At 38.7% G+C, this 17,311-nt stretch overlaps 1 protein-coding gene across 1 annotated transcript in view; it reads right to left on the reverse strand.

The window, feature by feature from the left end:
• SUVH4 (histone-lysine N-methyltransferase, H3 lysine-9 specific SUVH4-like protein) overlaps positions 1–17,311 on the reverse strand; it is a 43,080-nt gene that overhangs the window by 10,502 nt on the left and 15,267 nt on the right. Inside the window, exons 8-14 of the mRNA XM_086559812.1 lie at positions 13,997–14,095; positions 9,990–10,039; positions 9,812–9,900; positions 7,132–7,291; positions 6,188–6,293; positions 5,911–6,093; positions 79–303 (exon numbers count right to left, since the gene is read on the reverse strand). Coding sequence (XP_086415938.1) covers positions 79–303; positions 5,911–6,093; positions 6,188–6,293; positions 7,132–7,291; positions 9,812–9,900; positions 9,990–10,039; positions 13,997–14,095 — 912 coding nt within the window. The remainder of the gene's footprint in view (positions 1–78; positions 304–5,910; positions 6,094–6,187; positions 6,294–7,131; positions 7,292–9,811; positions 9,901–9,989; positions 10,040–13,996; positions 14,096–17,311) is intronic.

Consider the following 17,311-nt stretch of genomic DNA (forward strand, 5'->3'; position numbering starts at 1 on the left):
CAAGAACCAAACAATAACTCAGGCTGAAAAGATAACCAAAAGTAATAACAGTAATAATAAACCAGAGGAGTGCATCACCTGCAATGGAGGAATGTTGTCAGCTGCAAATAACATTACTCGAGCAAGTTTGATATCACGATGAGAGCTCAATACACACTGCACAAATAGATTAGGTTCGCAGCTGTGATTGATAAATCTAGCAACACCACCGATAGTGCCGGCATCAATACAAAATTCTGGCACATTTTCTGTTTTCTTGTCATCGGTTCTGTCATCCATATGAGGTACAACTCCTGGACGACTCTTTTGCAGAAGAGAAGACATAATAAAATAATTAGAGAGAAAGAACGAGAGACCTTTATAAACCATGGTCTGAACATGGTTAAAAGAAACTGATGTGTGTACATAAATCAAAAGAACAACATAAGGTTTCATTTCACCAATGAAGTTATAAGATGTGGTACGTAAATGAAAGTTATGAATTTGAATGAAAAACACAGTTGTCAATCCTGGCATTTTCAATAGCTTACGCGTATAAGCTGTACAAATTAGACATTAAAATAAATGGATGGGATCAATGTACCCATGGTGTTGTATACATGTTGTATGTTGTAATGATTGACGCAGAACTTACTATTGTAATATTAGTTCTATATTTCTGTTTAGTCCCATACTTGGGCTGAACCTATGTACATTGTAACTCTGTTATTATAAATAGAGGATGGGTCTCACTTTGAGACCTAACTTTTACGGTCTCTCTTTCTACATGGTATAAGAAAAAACAGGAAGAGAAAAGTAAGGAGATCAAACCCTAGCCACCACCCTAGCCGCCGCCACCCCCTTCCTTCTTCATGTCCCGGGCAGCGACGTATGTTGCGCCTGACCAGTGCCATTGAGCTGCTCATTTGAGCGCCATGTGCTGCTTGTGCCGTTTGCCGCCTGTGCCGCCTCCTACTGTTTTCCGGTAGGTTTCTGGCATTTATAACATTTTTCCGGCAACCTACTCTGGTTTCTGGCGATTGTAACATTTTTTTCGCATCTAGGTACTATCCTTTGCCTTCTTTCTAGTTCACACGTTCCATATTGCTCCTATTACTGTATTGGGCATTGCACTGTATCCCTTATCATGACGGATAAAGACTCTAAAGGTACAGACAATGTCTCCTTGTTGAATAATTTCTCTTTTTCGAAGAAAATTACTACCGCTCTTCTTAATGGGTGGAATTTCCACTCTTTGGCTCATTCTGTTCGATTATTTTTGGGGGCCAAAGGGAAGATGGATTGGCTTGTTCCCAACAAGATGATTTGTCCAACTAATACTACCTACAATAGTTGGTCCACGACCAACTGTATGATTCTAAGTTGGTTGTTCAACTCTATAGAGCCTGATGTCTATGACATGTTTACCTTTTATGAGACTGTTGATGGTTTGTGGGCTGCTCTCTCCGAAATGTATGCTACCACGAACAATGAGGTTCGAATTTATGAGCTCTACCGTGAGTTTGGTCAGGCTACACAGGGGGCTCATTCTGTCTTAGCTTATTTTGGGTACTTGAAGAAACGCTAGGAGGAGTTTTCTGCTTACACTTCTCTATCCAGTATTACTGGTATGACACCGACTATTTAGAAGCAGAGAGGGGGCATCTGCTTTTAGAAGTAGAAGCGTGAGGAGAAGCAAAGAGTTCATCAATTCCTTATTGGTCTTCACTCTGACTTTGAGGCCATTCGCACTCAAGTTCTCAATAATGCACCTCTTCCATCTCTTGGGAGGCGTATGCCGTTATTGAGAAACATGAGCGCCGTATTCGGATTACTTCTTCTCCAGTGGTTTCTGATGCACCGTCTTCTGCTGATCAAATGGCGTTTGTTGCTACTACTCGACCCCAGGGGTCTTCTGTTGGCTTTCGTTCTACTTTTCCATCCGGGAACACTCGTGGACGCTTTTGTGATCATTGCAAGGGCAATAGCCACCTTGTTGGCAGTTGCTATCAGTTGCATCCAGAGCTTCGTCCCAAGAGGGGTCCGAAGGGTTTAAAAGGCAGCAAGCCTCGTATTGCAGCTATTGCTGATATTTCTGGCAGTCATCATTCAGGGGGAGTTTCTGAGGATTCCGGGACTTTTACCCAAAAACAGATTGATCAGCTTAAGCATACTATGTCTCTACGTGAGGGGGCATCTAGTACTTCTGCCATGACTGCTGCCACAGGTACACCTACTGAGTTCCATGTTCGTTCCCCGTCTCCATCTGGTTGGGTCCTTGATTCAGGGGCAAATGATCATGACTAGTGAGTCTAGATTATTGTCTGATAGCACACCCTTTTCACATCACGTCCGCCTTGTGGATGGCTCATACACCACTATTATCCATAAGCGTATTGTTTAGTTATCCCCTGCTATCTCTTTAGAGTCAGTCTTACATGTTCCTCACTTTGCACTTATAGCCTGTTATCTGTTAGGCGTCTTGCTAAAGATTACCAATGTTCTGTTGTTTTCTTACCCCATTCTTGTTATCTTCAGAACTTGAGTACGAGGAAGATTTTTGGCAGGGGTTATGAGCATGCGGGACTATAATACTTTGGAAAACCACCCTTGTCCCAGTACCTGTTCCACCAGTATCGAGTTTGCATGCTAGTGTGTTACCTGTGTCAGGCCGTTATTTGTTTTCTACTGAGTCTTTGTAAAGTTGGCATGCTCGGTTGGGCCATGTCAACTTTAAGTATCTATGTACTTTATTTCCTGAATTAATAAAAGCATGCACAAATACTCTTTTTCATTGTGATACTTGTTCTTTGTCTAAACATGTGTGTAATTCTTATATTCCTCGCATTTCTAGATCTCCTTGTATGTTTGATGTGATTCATATGGATGTTTGGGGCCCTTCTCCTATGACTACCCTCTCTGGCCATAGATACTACGTGATCTTTATAGATGACCATACTCGGTGTGCTTGGATCTATTTACTTCGCAGGAAATCTGAGGTTCTCCTTGTTTTCACTCAGTTTCTCCAGCTCATTAAAATTTAGTTCAATATCGTGGTTCGCAGACTTCGATCTGATAACGCAAAGGAGTATGTTTCTAACGAATTTGCAACCCGTCTTAACCAACAGAGTATCCTTCAACAACTGACCTGTCCTTCTACACCTGAGCAAAATGGTGTTGCTAAAAGAAAAAATCGGAGTATTATGGATGTAGTTCGGTGGTTGTTGCAAGGTATGCATGTTCCTCAGTTTCTTGGCATTATCGCGTTCTTTACCATCGCTTATATCTTCAAAACAAAGACACCCAGTAGAGTTCTTAATGGTAAGGCCCCTCTTCAGGTTGTATACCCCAGTCGTGTTCTGTTTCCCATTATTCCACGAGTGTTTGGCTGTGTTTGCTATGTTCATGATAAGAGTCTTACGCAGACCAAATTAGATGATAAATCCATTCAGTGTGTCTTTCTAGGACCCCTATGTGCAAGGGGTATCGTTGTTATCATCCACCTAGTCGTCGCCTCTATCATACTTTGGATGTCACATTTATTGAGCATAGTGCATATTTTTGTCCTTATACATATGTGCAAGAACATTTGTCTTTCCCAAAAGAGGCGTCTTCCGCTGTTTACCCTGTTCCTGTCTTTGATCCTCCTCTGGTAGTCTCTCCTACTAAACCATTATAGGTGTATACCCGTTTTACTCCTACTCATGCTCATGCTCTGCCCACTGCCTCCGGTAACATTCCTTCACCTTTTAGTGATCTACCTTCTAGTGATCTACCTACTGTGATTGCTCCTAATGTTGATTCACCTATGATTGCTCCTGTTGATTCTCCTGTTGTTGAGCCCCCTCGATTTCCTTCCAGGACCAGGCATCCCCCAGACAAATACGGTTTTCCCACTAACCATCCTATTACGCAGTTTGTCTCTTATCAGGGTGTATCTGCTTCCTATCATACATATCTGACTTCGGTTTCCTCCATTCGGATACCGTGATCAGTTTCTGAGGCTCTATCAGATCCACATTGGGTAGCCGCTATGCAGCTGAGATGACAGCCCTTAAGTAGAATCAGACTTGGGAAATGGTTGCTTTACCTCCCAAGACTCGCCCTGTTGGATGCAAATGGGTTTTTACAATGAAGTACTTGGCAGATGGTACAGTTGAACGATACAAGGCCCGTTTGGTTGCTAAGGGATTTACACAGGTACCTGGACATGACTTTGGTGCTACCTTTGCTCCGGTAGCCAAGTTAAAATCTGTTTGATTTCTTATTTCCCTAGCTGCCTCTTATGATTGGCCTCTTCATCAGTTGGATGTGAAGAATGCCTTCCTTTACGGAGATCTGGCCGAGACAATTTACATGGATCCCCCACCATGCTTTCGTGATGAGGGGGAGTATGCTGGGAAAGTTTGTCGACTCCATAAGTCTTTATATGGGCTTAAGCAGTCACCACAAGCCTGGTTCAGTAGATTCAGCGAGGTTGTGCAACAGTATGGATTTACAAGGTGCCACTCAAATCATACATTGTTTGTTCGTCAGCGGAACTCTGGGGGTCGCACTTATCTGCTTGTATATGTGGATGACATTATTATTATAGGAGACGATGCATCAGGCATTGTACAAATTAAGGAATCCCTTGGAAAGTCTTTTGAGGTTAAAAACTTGGGTCCTCTATGTTACTTTCTTGGCATTGAGATTGCACGTGGTCCCAAGGGAATCTCCTTATCTCAGGGAAAGTATGTTCAAGATCTTCTGACTGATATAGGGATGCTAGGTTGTCGACCAGTTTCTACTCCTATGGTGCCTAACAGCCGGTTAGTTGCAGACGAGGGACCATTATTGTCAGATCCATCAGCTTATCAGCGTCTTGTTGGGCATCTTATTTATCTAGCTAATACTAGACCAGGCATTGCCTATGTTGTGAGCAGAGTTGGTCAGTTCATGCATGCTCCACGTCAATCTCATATGGATACAATGGAGCATATTTTGAAGTACCTAAAGTCTTGCCCTGGCTTAGGTCTTTTCTATGCAGCCGGTTCACAGGGTCCCTTAGAATGCTACACTGATTCTGATATGCAGGTTCTATTAATAGTCGTTCCACTACCGGATTATATGCTTTTCGTGGGAATCACCTTATCTCATGGAAAAGCCAGAAGCAGTCTGTTGTCTCCAGATCATCTGCTGAAGCTGAGTATCGTGCCCTAGCTTTCGACACTTGTGAGATTATGTGGTTGCGGTCTATTTTGGGAGAGCTTGGGTTTGCACAGTCTGGATCATCCGTACTTCACTATGACAATCAAGTTTCCATCCATTTAGCTTCAGATTCAGTCCCACATGAGCAGACTAGCACATAGAGATTGATGTGCATTTTCTGTGGGAGAAAGTTCATTCTGGAATTGTTTCCTTGTCCTTTGTTAAGACTAAGGCACAGATTGCTGATACTCTTACCAAACCAGTGGGACCTGCTGATCTTCACTCTTCCATTGGCAAGCTGGGTCTATTGGATACCTTCGCACCAACTTGAGGGGGAGTATTGTAATATTAGTTCTATATTTCTGTTTAGTCCCATACTTGGGCTGGACCTATGTATATTGTAACTCTGTTATTATAAATAGAGGATGGGTCTTACTTTGAGACCTAACTTTTACTGTCTCTCTTTCTACACTTACAAGTTAAACTATGATCATTGGTAAAGATAGCTCTTGCAAAAACTCGATCTAACTTAATACGAAGGGTTGCAAAATAAAAAATATGAACCGTAAGACGCATCCATTTCAACTTTGTTAACATTAAAAACAATCTTGGTGGGTCCACATTGATGTTTTATATAACACAACTGAAAATGTGTTGAAAAAAAAAAGGGGGGGTGGGTGGGTGGGTGGGGGTTGGAGATAAAGAAACTTAGATTAAATACTTGACTGATAGTAAAAGTACCTCTCGTCCATCAAGCCCTTTCATTGTTTGTAAGCAATCAATATCAAAAATATAATCATTCCCAGAAACATTGTCTACGTCATTGGTCCGCATAAGTGTCCCTGTGTATTCACAAATAGGAGCCCCAGCTGGAATAAAATCCCATGACCTGACAGCCCATCCTTTATTTGGTGTACGATAAACCTGTGAAGACAAGACAGAGCATATGTAAGGTGCAATGTTTGATAGGAAAGACGCAACCCTTATGAAATCAACGTTGTAACATGGAGAGAGCTACCTCCAGACGGTACTTCAATCCTTTTTGAGATGTTCTATTTACACAACCAGATCCACATTGACAATTCGGCCCACATTCAAAAACAACAGATTTTGCTTCAATCAATCTGGAAACAAATGGAGATAAGATCACAAAAACTTAAAGCTAAAGTGAACAGACAAATTTTCAGAGATCAAGATTAACACCATGAAATCAAAATCAAAAATCAAAAAACAAAAGTCCAAACTGTAGTAATTGAAAGGTGAAATATCAATATCAAACATCAGTTGGACAAAGGTGAGCAAATCAATTTGTATCCAATAAAGGATAATTGATTTTAAGGATGACTAGTCAAACGCCTCACGCCGCGCTTCACACAGGGTGTGGACACAGCTAGAAATGGGGACAAATAATCTCAAGACACCCCCCTCTCAATGGGACAAGCTAGAAATAAACACCGGTTGTAACTTCTTTATTCTTTGTGCAACAACACCTGGAAATAGTTGAACCTAAGACCTCGCATAACCTGAGCACCGATACCATGTCAGATTGGTAATTTCTCCATAAACTAGAGCTTGTGGATATGAATATGGAAAATTCTATGAATAAATAGGGTGAAATAATCTCCAAATTATCTTAAACTCCAAAACTTTCAAAGCAGCAAAACTAAAATACCTTCTTTCAGCAAAAGTTTAGACTATATTAGTTGCCAACTTGTACAGAAATCCTTGGCGAAAATTTTTCTGGTAGGCCTAAACCACATTTCTATATGTGCTGCATGTAGACTTGAGTATAGCACATGTGAACTAGTGAGTTACGTGTGTGACAGACAGAAAGAATAAAGACGAGATTTATTACCAACTTAAAATTGTACGAAAATACAGATCCTGGTACATTACACGTGAAAAGCCAACTATATGAAGTTTCCCTATCAGTTACCATTTGACTAAAACTTCGTAACATACCTGCCACCATCTTTATGAACATATGGGAAATCTGAGCCGTTAAGTTTTGCACAGGCACAAATCCTGGGATCAATACAAGCTCCGACGCAACTACATCCAGCGTCAATTGTAGGGAGTGTCACCCCTTCTGCTATTTTGACTGACGTTGAGTATGTATAACCTATATGGTATAGAAAGACAAAGAAATGGAAATTGCAAATACCCTCATTATACATTTTCCAAATCAAATCAAAACAAAATAAAACAATACTTTATTGGAAAAATACTCTGGAAACATTGAGTGAATTTTACAATGGCCTAACAATAAATCATAGACATGCACAAAGACAATTCCCAAAAACACCACATAAACTGGCACTAGAGTGAGCAACAACCAAGGAGTGTGTCATCTTGGTTTTACATTTACAGTGTGACTCATGGTTTCACTATTCAGGTTTTGGTCATGTCTACACTAACAGTTTGATGTGATTTACGGTTCATTATTATTATTTAGGCTACTTTCTTTTTAGATTATTTCTATTTACAAGTTTAGGTATTGTTTTTAGTTTCCTTTTTCCATTAGTTTCTAAAGTTTGTGTCTATCAATTATTCTCAACAGTTGTATGGGAAATTACCTGATTTACAACAGGAGTCTAAGTCTGTATAGAAGTATACTGAGTCATTTTAGCGTTTATAGTCATGTTGCAACTTGCCAGAGACTGAAGAAATCCCCATTCGCCATTATCTGCACGGTCTTGGTGCGGACATTCATTATGATTTTGTTCATGTTCAGATTAACACCTTGGAAGAAGCTTATAGTTTTGCATGCGAGTCTGAGAAGAAAATGAATTACCTCTCCTCCATGTCATCTCACAGAACCAGTCCCACAATTCCTAAGAAGATTGTTTCAAGTACAATAGTTGTGGACAAGAGGGTATTGTTCAAGCAAATTGTCCTGAGAAGCCAATTCGGACTCAACTTGAGACAAAAGAGGAAGCGCAAGGAAACACATCTGAGGAAATTCTTATCCAGCAGATACACGGTTACCTATGCTTGTGGCACATGCTTTGCCCATTAGTCTATTATTGAGTGTGCACGTGATACTGTATTTCGACAGAGTTACATTATATAATCCACTAGTTTCTAATATGTCTTGCTCATGTGGTTTTGGGTAATAGTGGTAGCATTTTTTTGATTTTGCGTCGCATGGTTGAAAAACTTGGCTTGACTACTATGGTACATCATACACCGACCGACAAAGGGGCATTCTTTCATAGTTGGAGATTTGAAGAGCTGAAAGAGACAAATCGAGTTGGTGTTCGTCTTAGAGATTTTAATGATTACATTCTTTGTCATGTGAGTAGCCTTGATGCATGTGACTTGGCTCTGGGCACCACATGGCAGTACAGTGTGCGAGCTATTTGTCATGCATGGGAGCAGACTTATAGTATTTCTCAGGGTTGACGTGTCTTTACACTTCACAATCAGCTGTGTAAGATGTCATCTCATCAGATTGAGCTTGCTAAAGCTGAGAAGAACACTTATCTGCCACCTCATCCTCGCAATGATTGGAAATCCAAGAAGACTTTTAACTCGTTGGAGTCGAGTTCTTCGAGTGGGGAAGTATGATGTGATTTAGGGTTCATTATTATCATTTCATTTAGAAAACTTTAAGTTTAGGTATTGTTTTTAGTTTCAAAATTGTAAGCCCTCTAAGGCTATATATAATATTGTCAGCCTTTGGCCATGGGAGTTTTTCAACTGAATTGAATTGATTTTTAGTTGAGAATTTGTGGAATTCGTTTTATTGCAATTGTAATAGCATCACAGTTTTAGGGTTACAAGTTTTGGTCAAAAGACACAACCCACAGCTTACATGTAATGGCCGAGCCATAACCAACATTTTTCAGAAGCAAAACAAAAACTCCTCATATATAGATGGTTTTCTATGAAAATGAGTGTAGTTTTGCTAATTCTATGAGTTTATGTCTGTAATTCTTCATAGGATATGACGGAGGTAGCTGGTGAAATGGTGGAGTCTGGAACTGGGTTTGATCAGAGTACTAAGGCAGGAACAGATCTTCATGATGCCTAAACTTGTTTCTAATGGGCGTGAAAGTTGACTTGGGTCAATTTGATGCCTTGGCTAGTTTGAACCAGGATCAGATTGGAAGCCCATTCATAAGTCCAGTCCGTAGAAAGGAATGTTCGTCAAGTCGAAATAAGTCCAGCAACAAGTACGCCCATACCAGGCCTAAAAACTGATTAGGGTAGAAGCGTTTCGCTTAGGACAGTTTCAGGAATAGCCCAAACTTTAAAGGCAAAGTTGTCAACTCCTGAATCATTTTCCGTATTTGGTGAATCGTGAGTATACTACATGTCATAACATTAACAAGGTTTTCATAATTCATTCGTTTACATTGGCAGCATCGAGCAATCAGATATTAAAAAAGCAAGCAGGTCCCTTTCCTATCAGTAAATACTAAATGCCATCTGGTAACTTACAACAATATTAAAAGCAAAAAAGGCTTGGACTGTGAATAAGACCAAAGACATAATCAAAATATGAAGCATAAAGAGTAAATAGTCTATTTTGTTGGAATATACTAGCAGCAAAATAGTTTCAGCCAAATGAAGAAAGAAAAAGACACAAAAATTAAAAAACAATGGATATAGTACTAGATCAGATGGCTGAACTTGCCTGTTGGTGCAACTGGTGGATTGTCAACCATGTTGGAAGCAGGAACTGGAAACTTTTCTTGACCCCCGCTGATGTCATTGCAGACCAACCTTTGGCAATAAGAAACTAGATTAGTCTGCTTCATCCAATTCATAAGCGAGAGATTGACAAATCTAAGGGTTTTAGACCCATCACATACCCTCGTAACTCTGAAAGAGATCTAGGTGCTTGTGCACGAATATACTGAACCTGTTAAGAAAAGTTATAAAGATTAGAAGGGCTCCCAGAAATCAGATATGCTTGACGTGCTAGGCCTTTACAAAAGAAACACACAACTGTCTAACCATCGTCACTGAAATCGGATTGCGCCTATGTATCTTTCTTCTTAGCTTTGCCACCTCTTCTTTCTTCATTTTTTGTTAAACTTCCCTTCGTAACATTTTTTTTTTTTTATCGGTAAAGTATAGTTTTATATATATATCCAAAGCATAAAGAAATAGGATGAGTTACAAAGGAAAGAAAAAAACAAGATAGAAGACAAAAGCAACATTCTCCCATCAGCTCATTATAGTCTCCCATCTGTAAACGAAAGTCTCGAAAGGAATGTGACGAAACTGATCATGCACTTTTGACCAGAAAAACAAAAGCGCTTTGATGGCCAAAATCACTTTCTCCATAGACAATGACGGGTCTTCAAAATGTCTGTTATTCCTCTCCAACCATATACCCCACAAAATCGCAAAAGGGAGCATGCTCCAGAGGCGGTGTCCAGTCCCTTCACAGAATGAATATTCAAGTTCCATGAGGCTAAAAGTTTCTTCACTGACCTAGGACAAACCCAAGAAACCTCGACTTCTAGAATAAAGAAACACCAAATTCTTCAAGAAAAAGGGCACAACAACAAAAGATGATTCACCGATTCCCCATCCCTTAAGCACGAAGGACAAAAGTTGACGATCATCTATTTGATACATCTTTTTCTAAGATTATCTATTGTCAAGATTTTGCCTAAGGAGGCACACCAAACAAAGAAAGCAACTTTCAAAGGAACTCTGGAACTCAATCTGACTCAGAAAATTATTAAGGACTTTAAGACCGCTGTGAGGAATAAGAGAGTGGAGCTTAAAGTAAAAAGACCTAGTAGAAAACATCATTTTTTTGTCAATTGACCAAAGTCTCTTATCTTTGTCCGTTCTCACAGAAGGAATATAATCTAGCTTCATTATAAGTGCAGCCACATTCATTATATCCCTGTCAGAGACAGGATTATAAATCCCCGGGTCCCAAGCAATAGAACCATTATCTTCCCTCATGAACCAACAAACATGCTTATTTTTAAAGTCAGATAAGGCAAATAATATAGGAAAAACCCTGTAACAGTGGACTCTCATCCAACCAAACATCCTTCCAAAAACGAATACCATCGCCATTGCCTAAAGCATATCTACTATTCTTGCGAAACAACTCCCCTGCTTTTTGAATGCCTTTCCAAACACCACACCCATAGGGAAAGGTAACGGGACCGCTCTTCCAATCCAAACCCCGTTCGCCAAACCTAGACACTATAACCTTCCTCCAAAAACCATCATTTTCCTCCCCAAACCTCCAAAGCTATTTACCAAGCAACGCAAGATTAAACTCGTGTAAGGTCCTAATACCCAAACCACCCTCACGCCTCGACACGCACACCGTCTCCCAACTAACTAGATGAAACCTATGTCTATCTTCCCTATCGTCCCAAAGAAAATCCTTAATAATCGATTCTAATCTATCAGCGACCCTAATGGGCATATAGAAAAGGGACATGTAGTAGACAGGAAGGCTAGAAAAAATGGATTTAATAAGAATAACTCTATCACCCGTGGACAAGAACCGACCTTTCCACCCAGCCAATCTACGGCTAAAACGCTCAACAACGGGATCCCAAATGGATATCGATCTATGAGAGGCCCCCAATGGGAGACCAAGGTATCTCGACGGGAGATTGTCAGAAGTGCACCCAACTGAGGAGGCCAAACTATCAAGATCTTCCTCACCACTCAACATCATACCCTCAAAAACCACGGTATCATCAATAAATTAAAGGTGGGATATTAAAACCTAGTTTTGACCTTAGTCACCAGAACGTGAAGCGGGAGCGTAAAAGCGTCTAACTTGAAAAGCTTTGTAATCCAGAGCGCCTTCAAAGCGTTTCTTACGTAAAAAATATGTATATATTTTTTGATATCCATGATATAATTAGTTTATTAAATAGCATATTTTTGAAATGTGCAGTAAAAAGTAAAAACTTAAATAGAAAGAAGAACAATATTTGAAGAAATGGTAAAAAGAATAATTAATAGTTTAATCCAACAACATACAATAATAACCAATATCCTTATTGAGAGTAGCAACACACTACCACGTGCCACTTTGCAACTTTAGTTGGGAACAAAAGGTCAAAAGGTCATAAGCAAGAGTAATTTACTTACATGTATTCTCCTCTTCTATCTTCGTCCCCAACTCAAAATACCAGTAGCAGAACCGGCTAAAAAACCTTAAAGCTCAAAATTTATCATCTCAAATTTCTAATTTATGAACCCAAACAGTATTATTTGGCTCAAATTGAGAATAAACTAACAAAAATTAAATTTTAAGTAGTTATTGATCATTTGTTTCATGGTGAAAGGTGCAATTTTTCCATGATTTTGGGGAGCGTGGTTTCCTGATTCATGGAGAGCCATTTGATTGCATTTTTGCTCTCAAACTGTGAGAGCGCGGTTTGAGTGCGGGAGCGATAGGTGAAGTAGGCGGAGTTTGGGTGACTAAGGTTTTGACCTACTTTGAAATCATGTAACGCCCCCAACCGATTAGCTCTCTCAATCATCTTATCAAAAACCTCTACAACCATGAGGAAAAAGAGAAGGGAAAAAAGATCGCCTTGCCTAATCCCTCTAAAACTCTTAAAAAACCCTGCCGGTGAACCATTAATGAGAATGGAAAAAGAGACCAATGACACATCTCCTAACCCACCCTCTCCACTTAATACCAAAGCTCATACGCATCATAATATAATCTAAGAAATCCCAATGCACATGATCATAAGCTTTCACCAAATCAGTCTTATACACTTTTTCTATCATCATTGGCCTTGTTCACGATTGACATATATGAGTCTCTAATATATTAATTTTTCAATTTATCATCGAAGTTCAACTCCTATGGGTGAAGATGTGGCCTTGTGATGTCCGTGAGGGAGGAGTATTGACATCAACATCCCATCCAAAATTTGACGTCCATACACAAGTTCCTTGCTCCTGAGCAATTACTTTTGATAACACCCTTTTTAATCTCATGGACAAGATCTTTGAAATGATTTTATACGCACTGCCGATTAGGTTAATGGGACGCAAATTGCTAATATCCTCCACACCTTGCTTTTTAGGAATAAGCATGATGAAAGTACTATTAAGGCTATGGGCCAAGAAACTAGAATCATGGAAATCCCAAACCATATCCATAAAGTCATCTCGCAACACCCCCCACACTTTCCTGAAAAACTCAATGGGAAAACCATCTGGCCCAAAGATCTATCATTTTTCAAATCCTTCATAGCTTCCCACACCTCCTCCTCATAACCTCCCCTTTGTAACATTTCAGAAAAAGGGAAATTACTAATCTACCAATAAGGGAATATAGAAGCAAGACGGCACAAAGGCAACCGAATAAAGCAAAACCACCAGTAACCATATATAGGTAAGGACATAACAGATTTCTCCCCAGTATCCTGGACTTCGAAATTCTGTCCACTAGTGCAGTAAGTGTTGGCAAGCATAAAACTTATTCTAGTCAAATTTCTTATGAGACCAACAACATGACCTCATGCAAAGTATTTGGAACCGTGGAACAAAACATCATCATATAATTAATTCCATCTAAATAAGCTAATGCTGTTTGTTCCACCAATATTCTTTTAGTACACAACCCGTTGAATTGGTGGTATCTGTTCTTTTTTAATGTCTCACCATTAATAGGCCCTGACATAAGTATGTGCTGATGTTTGCTTTTCAAAATTCAGTGCGCTGGGGCCATTTCAGCATTAAGTACTGAAAGGTAAGAGGTGCACTGAATTTTCAAATGCGCTAAATGCCGAATTTCCAGCGTTAAGCATATAGTGGCAAATAAGGCGCTGGAAAACAGACAGCCTAACCAGTTGTAGCAAGGTACCTGGCTTGTAGTCAACACAGGCTGCCCCTCAATTCGCCTTAGCCGATACTTGAAAACTGTAAACCCAGATACACCTTTCTCAGCCCAATACTGAACTACCTGCAAATTAGATTAAAACAAACGAAGTACGACCAAATGTATTAGCAATTAAAAGAAATGTAAACCAAGAACCAATCAAAGAGCAAAAATAGCAGGAACGAAAAAACACACCTGAAAAGATTTCACTTTAAAAGATACCTATTCGACCATATCCTAGTCAAACCCAAAGTATTTGACAGTGCAATTAATCCTAACTTTTTACTCATGCAACAGCTTACAACAAAACTGGCAACTATGTGTGTCTATAGTACAAGGCCCCAATGAAGCTGATTTATAGGTTTTGGGTAACTAAAACTAGAATGATAATTCTTGCGTTTGATCTAACATATTAAGTGAACCAAAAAAGAGCTTATCGTATTTCAGATCTCAATATGAATTTTATTCTGAGTGTTTGATTTTTCATGGTTCCAACTTCCAAGTCTCTACACCTGATTATAACCATGTCTCTTAGACACCCTCGCATGGGTGGACTTCCGAAAAAATAGAATAATTAATTAAAAGAATTCAACTTAATCACATGTGCAAGTATGCAGCTCACGTGCACAATCAACTTTAAGGAACAAGTACCTGGCAGAAGTAAAAAACCTATGTTCACCTTTGGAATGGCCTATACTCGATGCTTGACAAATCAGCAATATAATAACTAAAATCAAAGGTAGTGTCACGATCTCAATTGGTAACAAGAGTAAGGAAATATAGTACAGTCACATATATCTAGAAGAAGCAACTGACGGGTATCCCTAATATTTTGAAAAAGGGGGGTCATCCATAATTGCAACTAGTAATGGGGGTCATTCCTAACTAACCCTAGTATTTTTAAGAGATTGATCTTCTTGATGAAGCTTGACCCCCCCAGTTTTAGGTTTTATATCTATTAAATCTAACATGAATTTATTATAGTTGTTTGCTTCTGCCGACGATCACATCAATTCTGTTTCTCATGGTAATTATTTCTCAAAAAATTTATATTTTTTTTTCTGATACATGCTATTACGTGCAAATATGGAATGCGCGTACAGGTTAAATAGTCCCATTGAAGCAAGCAACTCTATTCCTAGATGATGAGAATAAACATCTCAAACATGACACTACTCAGGTTGATTATCAACATATCTAAAGAAATCCTTCATATAGCAAGAGACCAAGTTATTGATTGACAATATATGAGACAATGTTCTAACAATCTCAGAGAAGTTTTCTGCAAAAAGAGTAGATACCCCATGGATGAGAATGAGATCATCAACAGATTTCTCACATGTTCTTCGAGTGAAAAAGAAAAATATCCCACAAGAAGTTTAACACTATATACAGATGGAGAACTGCCTAACCCAGCTTGCTCTTTCCAAAACAAAAAACAAAACACGTTCGACTTTTGAAAAAATAAATTAAAGTCAGGACTGGTCTAAGGTAGTCCTAACCCCTCTCCTGGTAATCTTTCGGAAAAGGTTGCTTCCGTTTGGTAATAACAATAATAATAATACAAAAAATAAGTAAATAAAATAAATTGCAACATAAACAATTGCATCGCGGATACTGAAAGAATTGACATTGGAGAGTATTAACTATGAAGCACAGACACTCCTCTAGGGGCAACGTAATCTGTGTCGGACACATATCGGACACCGACACTCTCCGACACGTGTCCGATACTCGATTTGGAGTGTCGGATTTATTAATTAATATTTAGAATTTCCGACACTTTGTGGACACGGGGTACACTTCTACATTTTATTCTTATTTTTTTAAAAGTGATTAAAATACTTAAAAGAAGACACGACGTGGTAAGGGTTTTATTTCACTCTTGAAATAAGAAAAATGAGGCACAATGCACGACTACAGTTGATGATTGCCAAGTCTTTTTTATATATATTTGTGACAAATCTTCTGTAATTGTTATTTCTTTCGTTGGCATCAGCTTGCATTATTGGACATGTATGTTGTTTAATATTTTAGAGTTAGACATGTTCAAAACTAGTGTTCATATTTTGATTAAAATTTGGTGGAGTATATATATACGAGCCCATTATATGAACTCCACTTTATACAAACTCCTAATGAACTCCACCACCAAAAGTGTATTTATAAGATGAATTGAGGGCTGATTAATAGAGAATCTTCCTACAAAAAATCAGCCCAAACGAATAATCTTGTCAATGTTGTCTTGAAATTTAAAAAATTTGGACCGTTGGAAAAATGTTTAACATTGTAAGCAAATTATGATACGGCTAGACATCTTCAAATGTGCTGATTTTTTCCAAGGATAATCTATATTGTGGGGAGAACACCTTCACCAAAAATCAGCTTCTAATTCATTGTTTTTCATAGTAGAGTTTTTTGTTCGTATAAGTGGAGTTCACATAACGGGCAGGATATATATATATATATATATAATTTTTTTTTTTATCGGTAAATAGATATTTCATTGATATAAAAATATAAAAACATAGGAATAGTAGGATGAGGTATCCTTACATCGATAACCAACTGAATGAAAGAACAACAACAAATGTACACAAGAAACAAAAAACACCGTTCTCAAGTCAAAATATCTTCCCATCTACAATTATTTTAATGTGTCCATGACGTATCCGTGTCCTAATTTGTTTAATTATGCCTGTCGTGTCATATCCGTGTCACGTGTCAGTGTACGTGCTTCATAGTATTAATATTGATTTTACAGCTTACATTTTAAAAGTACCATATTACCAGCAGAGAGAACATCATGAGTCAAAAAATTCAGCAAATATCAACTACATGTATTAACTTCCATTTTTGCCGTTCTTGGTTTTTACTTTTTAACAGTGTTTTCAACAGTCTCACTCAGCTCAGACATCATAATAACCATGACTTATAACACAAATCATAACTTTCATAGCCCATAACAAAAAAGGACATTATTGCTACTTACCAAGCCTTTGATGATCTGCAGTGCCTAAGGGAGCGAGAATTGGGATTGCACATGATGAGTTGGCTAAGGGGTGCCCCGCCAAGTCCAGGTGTCTTACTTACCAAATTTACCATAAGATGCCTATTGACCCCCTAAACCATATTTTAGTGTCATTTGTTTTGTCAATAATGACCATTAATACCAATTGGGAAAAACAAAACAAAACAAACAAGTAAAGTTTTATTATAGGTAATGAAGAGAAAAGTTTGGGGAGAAAAGAGAGCACATCTTAAAATTTTCTTGGCCTTCTCTCACATTATTTATATATT

This window comes from Coptis chinensis, chromosome 5 (genome assembly GCF_015680905.1).
Source record: "Coptis chinensis isolate HL-2020 chromosome 5, ASM1568090v1, whole genome shotgun sequence".
Lineage (NCBI taxonomy): Eukaryota > Viridiplantae > Streptophyta > Magnoliopsida > Ranunculales > Ranunculaceae > Coptis > Coptis chinensis.